General features: G+C 43.3%; 1 protein-coding gene across 1 annotated transcript; it reads left to right on the top strand.

Annotated features, from left to right (window-relative positions):
* Window positions 1–1,202: 1,202 nt before the first annotated feature.
* On the top strand, window positions 1,203–7,740 carry LOC307111141 (salivary lipocalin-like; the record flags this gene model as incomplete). Its single annotated transcript, XM_079790823.1, has 6 exons — window positions 1,203–1,298; window positions 1,898–2,034; window positions 2,778–2,851; window positions 3,562–3,672; window positions 4,019–4,120; window positions 7,712–7,740. The coding sequence occupies 6 exons, from the start codon at window positions 1,203–1,205 to the stop codon at window positions 7,738–7,740; spliced, it is 549 nt and encodes a 182-aa protein (XP_079646949.1).
* Window positions 7,741–8,653: the final 913 nt, after the last annotated feature.

The raw sequence follows: 8,653 nt of genomic DNA, 5'->3' as shown, positions 1-8,653 counted from the left end.
AGCCAGGAATGAGCCATATCACTTAACCAGCCCCAATAGCAGGCACAGGAGCCTAAATCACAACATCCCTCTCACCAAGAATCCCCTTCCCACATGCTCTCCACATCTCCACACCTGCCTAAGCTTCAAGACCTCCCCCAAGACCCACTTTCCCAGGAATAATTCTGATTCCACCAGCCCAGTTGTGCCAGACATTAGTCTGAGGGTTCTACACACACAATCCCACTGAATCCCCATAGCAATCTATCGACAGATCCAATTATCCCCATTAAGAGGACACTAAGGCTCTGAGAGGTTAATTTTTTCCTCCTGGCTTCACAATGACAGATAGGACTGAAACCCCCGTCTACATGACTTCAAAACCAGTGTTCTTAAGCACTTTCTACATGATGTCACCTCCCCGGCATCACCCCTTTTTCTGACCCAAGATGTTCTGGACTTGGTCCCACTTTTTTGGGTTAGTTCATAAGCTTGTACAATGAAGTGTTTATTACATATGTAAAGCATTTCTCCACCTTCATTGAAGGTTGTTTGAAGAAAGGGATGACAACTTCTACTTCTCTATTTCTATTAGGGGGTCTATGGTATAAAGTGAGGTATACGAAGAAATTAAACATTTGTTCATTCATTGTGGTTGAACTAAGACAAGAACAAAGAATTAAAATGTGCTCAATTGCAGACACCATACCTTCAAGACATTATTTTATTAAACTCTATTCTAATCGACTCTCTCTGAATGCTTCGTGATAGGTCCTATCATCTTTAGTAGAGATAGTTTCTTTGCTTCTGAGACCAGTTAAAATGGAGTAACTCACCTGTGCTTGGTGGAGCATGGATTGTCCACACATTCTATTTCCCAGTTCTTCTCAATTCCTGACACACATAATTGGCTTTCTGATTTCACAATTAACTCAGGTTCCAAAAGGCAGCCTTTTATGACATCCACTATTTTTTTGAGTGTCCCTTTTGATTAATTTCAGGTCACTAAGTAGATCTAATAGAGATGAGATTGAAAGGAAAATCTTGGCGTCACATCAATGAATACAGACCTTTCCTAGACTGGGAGGAGAAAAGGTGCTGCCCCATGACAAAAAACTCGACCCAGAATGAATATAAAGACAGAGGATCTGGGGAGTGGACACACCATCAGGGAAAGACTTATTCCAAGTGCCTTTAGCTGTGTCAGAATCGTCCCTCCCAAGATGAAGCTGCTGCTGTTGTGTCTGGGGTTGACGCTGGTCTGTGCCCATCATGAAGGAAACCATGATGTTGTGACAAGCAACTTTGATATGTCAAAGGTAAAGTTGGGGGAGCATAGGGTCTTTTGACTTTGGGGGATTCTGAGGCAAGAGGGCTCCAATGTAGGGCAAGAGATTATTTATTTATTTATTTATTATTATTTTAAAATATATTTTATTGATTTTTTACAGAGAGGAAGGGAGAGGGATAGAGAGTTAGAAACATTGATGAGAGAGAAACATCCATCAACTGCCTCCTGCACACACCCCCACTGGGGATGTGCCCGCAACCAAGGTACATGCCCTTGACTGGAATCGAACCTGGGACCCTTCAGTCCACAGGCCGACGCTCTATCCACTGAGCCAAACCGGTTATGGCATGGAGGGCAAAATATTTTTTATATGTTAGGCAAAGGGGGAGGGTTTCTGACCTTGGATTAAGAGGATTCTTACCATGTGGAAAGATGATAACACCTGGAACTCTCCATTCTCATTGGAGGACAGTGGAAAGAGCCTTTTATGTGGAGTCAATTGACCTGGGTTCCATCTCCATATCACCACTGTGAGTCCAGGCCCATGAGCCAGAGGTCAAGGATACAGATGTTTATATGGTGTCCTCTCTTCTTTTCTAACACAATCATTTTACTGATTTATTGCAGATTTCAGGGGAATGGTATACCGTTCTCTTGGCCTCAGATGTCAAAGAAATGATAGAAAAAGGTAGTGTCATGAGGGGTTTTATGGAATCTATCAAAGCCTGGGACAACTCTTCTCTGACATTGAAATTTCATGTAAAGTAAGCATGGCCTTTTTTACTTGGGAAAGGGAAAACAGCAGCCTGAGTATGGTCTTGGACCACCAAATACACACACACGCACGCACGCACGCACGCACGCACGCACGTATACACAACATTGAGGGCCTATATTCAAAATCAGAGTCACACATCTGGCACTACTGTAGGACTGAGGAGTTTGCCTGTTTTCTAGATTCAGAGATAAGAATTGGTGACAGAAATAATTTTAAACGGGAGTAGAGGAGTTCAGAGATTGAGGAGTATCAGAATCGTTAAGTAGTATGGCAATATAGTATAGGTTAAGTACATAGGATTGGGGGTTAACAGCCTAGCTATCTCTTAGTAGTTGTGTGACCTAAAAAATTTTATCTTTTTTCACCCCAATTTTCCCTTGGGTAAAAAAGGATGAGAATAATTCTCTTTGATGGATTTATTTTTTGTGAAACCATGTTTATTGAGCACTTATCTGACAGGCTGGCACATCTGAGAACTCAACTGATTATCTAGGCAAGTAGCTATGGTAACACTAATAGTGTGAAGTGGTGGTAAAGTAATAATGATATCAGTAGTTGACTCATTTTTAAAATAGCAAATAAAGTGAAATAAGGTAAATAAAAGCTGTTTCAAATTTGTACCAGAAATGTTCTACAGTTAATTGGAATCAGACACTCAAGTTGCAGGTGGAATATGAGGGAGCTAGACCCATCAATATCTCTTGGGCAACTGCTCATTCTGTTTTACAGGATCGATGGAGAGTGTACTGAAATGTTTTTGGTTTGTCACCAAGCAACAGAGAATGGTGTATATACTGTTATCTGTAAGTATACAAAAATGTCTTTGTAAATTCTACTTCAAACTGTAAGAAATTGACTAAATCCCCATATTCTTAGGATCTTGATTAATTCTTGATTGATGCTTATTTATATAATATTAATGGGGCCATCTAATAGCCAATATCCTCAATTTGGGAGACTTTATGTGTAAAAGCCAATGCCTGGTATACAATATCATCAGAATAAGATGGCAATTTGGTCATTTGTAACCAAAGAAAATGGGCAGAAACAAACATATAAACAAAAAACATAAATTGTTAGGACAGCTACTCATTCTCTGCCCACTTTGTGATTGTTTCTGGTGTCCATTGCCACAGCATATTGTCCAGATAGAGTATTGGGTATATAATCCAGTGGGCTTATAGACAGAACAGAGACACATGGTTGGCAGAGATGGCCGAGGGAGATAGGAGAGCCTTGGGGAGGATGATAGAGGGGAAGTGGCTGCTGTGGCTGAATTTTTCTACCACTAGTGTTCAGTGATGAGCAGTGGAATTTTTACTAGTAGTCAGTTCTACCCTTAGAAGTTGCCATGTGAAGCTCAGAGAGATACCGATGGAAGGCCTTAGATATCACTCTTTATCTCTTCCAGGATATGCACTTGAATTTGCTCTGTGTAAGAGAATAGGCTAAGAGTTCCACTTGTTTCGCATGGACCAAAGAAGTTCTGAGCTGTGTTCTGTTTCCTCCACAGATGCTGGATTCAATACATTTCGCATAATTGAAGTGGTCTATAGTGACTATATTATTTTTCATCTCATTAATGTCAACAATAAGCAAAAATTTGAGATGCTGATACTCTTAGGTAGAGTATATTTATTCTCATTTTGGGGTGGGGAGACAGGGGAAGAAGGGAAACCTGAACAAAGTAGTCCACCCAATCTTATCCTGGGACGTCTCTCCTCCTCTGAAGAGAGGGGCTCACCTTGGGTAATCCCTCAGGCTCAGTGATGGGAAGATGATGAAATCTTTCATTATGCCACAAGGAAATCCTAAGAAATATCAAATTCAGGACAGGTCATAGCCCACCTCTAACTTCTGCCTAAGCACCAATTGGTGCCATCCAGTTCCATCCATCTGCCCCTCCATCACTCCCAGAGCCTCAATGACCAAGACACGAGACACAGCAGTTATTGTCACTTTTCCCACAGCCCGGAATCCAAATGTGAGCCCAAAACTCAAGGAAAGGTTTGAGGAACTTTGTCAAGAATATGGAATTGCTGAGGAAAACATACTGGATGTGACCAAAATTGGTAAGTTTAGCTATCTCTGGTTTTCTCTTTTTTATATTCCCATATTCCTGGATTGAGCAATGCAAGAGAAGGTAACATCTCCAACCAGTCCCCTCTGTCCTGACCTGGGAAATCATTTGATCTCCTGCTGAGAAATAAATGGGTTGGTGTTTGACTGTGCTCTGCTCTGTCTCTGCAGATCGCTGTCTCCAGGACCGAGGGAGCCATGATGCCCAGGCCTCCAGGTTGGTGATGTCTGATGGAGAGGGGGTGGCCCAGGGACCACTGCCTTCCAACACCATTAGGGGTTTGTGTCCAAAGATTACAATAAAGCCCTATCCAATTTGGCTCAGTGGATAGAGCAACGGCCTGTGGACTGAAGGGTACTGGGTTCTATTCTGGTCAAGGGCATGTACCTCAGTTGCAGGCTAGAGCCCCAACCTTGGTTGTGGCATGTGAGAAGGCAACCAATCGATGTATCTCTCTCACATTGATATTTCTGTCTCTGTGTGTCTCTCTCTCCCTTTCCACTCTCTCTAAACATCACGGGAAAATATCATCAGGTGAGGATTTAAAATTTTTAAAAAGATTACAAATAATTGGGTAATGAAGTTTGTGGAATGAGCTTGAAATTTGGAATTGGGGTCCTGGGTTCAGGACCCACTCATTCCATGAGGTGTAGAGCAAATGACCTAAGAAATTAAAAGGAAAACAATGACATGTACCTTGCAGACTTACTGTGTGGATATCTTGCTGGTGAAAAGGCCTCAGTAATTGATAAAGTCCTAGAAATCATTAAGACTTAAAATTTGAAATAGGAAAAGAATACTAGGTTGTGAATATGAAACTCAAATGCATTCCTGTCTTTTGTCCATCTTCCAAGGCCAAATTTGTGGTCTCACTCTCCAATATTTGGTAATACTGTCTCTCTTTGAACTCTGCACATCTTTAACTTCTGATTTGTAAACAGAGCTGTCTAACCCTCTAGTTGTCTTTTACCTGGAAAACAGGCTCTCACTTTCTCCATCTGTTTCCTACCTTAACTTTATTGTGGGGCTTTATTCAGATAATATATGGGAATATCTTAGCAACTATGGCCTGCATAAAGTCAGCATTTAATACAAGGTAGCTATGGTTTTTGCCATTCTTCCTCAATTTATCAAAAATTCCCCAAACATTTAATCCTGAGAATGGCGGAAAACCGCTTAGGGTCCTTCATTGATTATTCCTCTCTCTTTCTCATAGACTCAGTTGGGGAAAAGTTACACAATAGGAAAACATGCTTTTGCTGTACGCCATACCTAATTTCTTTTGGCAGCCATTGATTCAATGACTTCCTTCCCCCTATTCTGGAAAGAAACATAGATTACAGTACAGATTGATATCTACTTCTTCACCATTTTGCTTTGTAATAAAAATTTTCTTTCTCTTTAATTCAGCCCAGGAAGTGCTTAATGAGTTCTGTGTTCTCTCTCATCTGCTTGTTTAGTGCTGAGTGAATGCTTCCTCACCTGGGCTCCAGGATCTTCATTCCATGGTCTGCGACCTGATCTCCATCACTATCATCCAAGAAGGCCTTATCTCTGAATCTAATGGATCTTCTCTAATTGTCTCAACAGACTCATCAATTCAATAAGAATCAATGGTTTTCTCTAAATTCCCCACTCTGTTTGCCATACCCAGAGCTCTATCATGAATAAGACCCTCCTATACCTGATCAATAAATGATTAGCCTTGCAGTCATGTGATTGTCTTTGTGTGTGAGGACGACATGGGGCTGATGGCAAGGGAATGAGGGGACTTCGTGGCCCTGTACCCATAGTGGTCCTCTAGCTTCTCAGAATCTTCCTGAATTTCAAGATTCTTCCTCCCCAGCAGTCAGTCCCTGTGCTTTTGCTCACCCTTTGATAGTCCTACTTCTTAGTGATCCGATAAATCAAACTGTGAGATTTGCCCTACAATTTGCCCTGATCCTAGAATTCTCTTTCTCAAGGGAGTACTGAGAGACAGAACCTGTGAGGCTGATCCTGGCTCACCATGTTTCAGGACATAGCAGTACCTCCACATCCCATCTTCCCTACATCATGCATTCTATGACACATAGCATCATCCTTTCATGCACTCAGAAAACCTCCTTCAACCAGAGCTGTTATCTACTGTGAGCATGTTAAGTGAGATGTCATGAAATGTGAGCAATAGAGATCTTTAGCCATCTGTGCTTGATACAGTTAGGAATCATCAAGGAGGCTAACGGGTCTTACCCGGTTTTGGGGTGAGCTTCTGGGCTTTGGAGAAAGGAAAGTTAAGGTTCTTCCTCCACTTATAATCCTTTCCTTACATCCGGTGATAAAAACAGTGTCAAAATTGCACATTGGTCCTAGAAAAGAGCAACATGGGGATGGGGTTGTCATTCGCAAAGTATGTCTCAGTCATTATGAACATAAGCTTAATGACAGGTAGGCCCGGTTGTTCTGTTGGACATAAACAATCTCATAAAACATCAACATCAGACAAGGTCACTCTGAGATCATTAAAACCAGATTATCATGTCCCTCAGCTAAAATGAGTGACTGCTGCTTCTTTATCAAATATAGCTTTATACTCATCCTTATCTTCCCTCCCTATTGATAAGATTTATGCATGTATTCAATCATAGACTTATCCCTGATTTCTGACAACACCCAACTTAGCGCTTCCTTAGATCTTCCCCAAATCCTGTAGTAGGTTCTTCCTAGCATGCTCTGACTGAGATACCCACAGTTCGCGAGAGTGAGCATACTTCCTAGCTGCAAAAAACCCCAACTTTTCAAGTACAGGTATGTTTCTGGTGGTCTTTTTTGAAGAGTATTAACCTTTCTAGGACTAGACCCCAGGTCCACTCCATGCACGTGCCCCCGGAAATTATGGGAAGCACCAAAGTACATCACTGATGCGGGACCTGGTTTAATGCTTTGTATCCTGTGGGGCTAGGACACAGGTTGCCTCTAAGGATTTTTCCATGAGCAGGGGGGGAGGATGCAATTAACATTTACTCTAGTCAATTGGAGGAACCAGCTTAGTGGGGAATGATAAATATCTGTTTGGGCATTCACTAGTTTATCTAGCTAGGTTGCTAAAATAAAAATAATAATAATGAGAGAGAGAGAGAGAGAGAGAGAGAGAGAGACCCAATTGTAAACTAGTATGGCTTAATGAGGATAGAATTAATGTCACTCTCCCAAGCACAATCTGAAGTGAGCATGCCAAGTTGGCTGGCAATTCTGTTCTGCACAGTCATTGAGAAACCCAGTTCTTTATATCTGGTTTGTCCTCTCACCCAGGGTACTGTTTTCATGAGTGTGACCAGAGCTGAGTCACAAGAAGAAAGGGATCAGAGAACGTGGTGGAAGCATGGCCTTATGTCCACGGTCCTCTGGGCCCTGGTTCTGAGAGGTTATTCTTTGTCCACATACCCCACAGGCACACCCACCCTCTGCTTGAGGCTCAGAGAGATTATTTTGAAGATCATGCTGGAAATATTAAGGTGTGTATTGGAGTGGTAGTAGTGGGGCGTTTACACATGCATAAGCCTTCTGTTGATGTGTATGTGAACTTACACTGTGTGCCTTGTAGGTATGCCAATGAATGTCAACTTGACATGATGCCCAAGCTTAGAGTGAAAACAAGAATTGTTAAGATAAAAACGTCACCAGGTAAATAAGTCAAGAGGCGAGCAAGTCACTGGCAAGTGTGCTGCAAGTGTGGCAAAGGTTTAGAATATTCAGGGAATTTATTGTGACTTAGAAAAAGCTAATGGACTGAGAATCATAGATGTGTTCAATAATAGAACTCCCCACGTCAACCAGCCTGCTCAGAGGAGGTAAAGTCTTGATTCTGAGTACTTTTCTAGACGTTCACCTTAAAGAAACTCGTTCTCAGGTAAAACTAAAACAGATACAGTTGTCTACAAGGAACAGGCTGTGATGAAAATGAAAAATAAACGCGCGCGCGCGCGCGCGCGCACACACACACACACACACACACACACACACACACACACACCTATGTTTCTTTAACCGGGTTTTATTTTTCGTATAAAACAGGAAAATATAGGACCGAGAAAAGGTCCCAATCATGGATGGCAGTCACAGTAACCCGAGCCCACAGGAGAAATGTTTTCCTCTGCGGCTCTCCCTGCCGGCTGTCAGCGGGAACCCGGCCCCTGGGCCCCTGAGCTGGGACCCCTAGGGCAGAGGGCCAGCCCAGGCCTCAGGGTGTTTCCTGGGGATTCCAGTCGCGCTGTGGGAGAAGCTGGTCCCGGGACCCTTGCACTGGAGTTGGGAGCAGGGAGTCCGATGGGCTCTGGGCAGAGGCGCTGGGCGAGGACACTGGGGGGCGCGGGCCCGCTAAGGCCATGGATCGCGGGGCGTGCAGGGCGGCGGTGCGGGGAGCCCAGGCTGCGCGGCCAGCAGCGCATCGAGCGCGGAGAGCGCCCAGTGCAGGTTGAAACCCGAGTGCGCCAGCTGCCAGTTGAGCCAGGCGCGCTGCCCGGCCTCGGGCTCCCGGGCCTCGGGC

This window comes from Cnephaeus nilssonii, assembly GCF_951640355.1.
Source record: "Cnephaeus nilssonii genome assembly, chromosome: 14".
In the NCBI taxonomy this organism is placed as follows: Eukaryota; Metazoa; Chordata; class Mammalia; order Chiroptera; family Vespertilionidae; genus Cnephaeus; species Cnephaeus nilssonii.
Note: the sequence above shows the minus strand (reverse complement) of the source record. Positions and strands in the feature narration are given on the sequence as shown.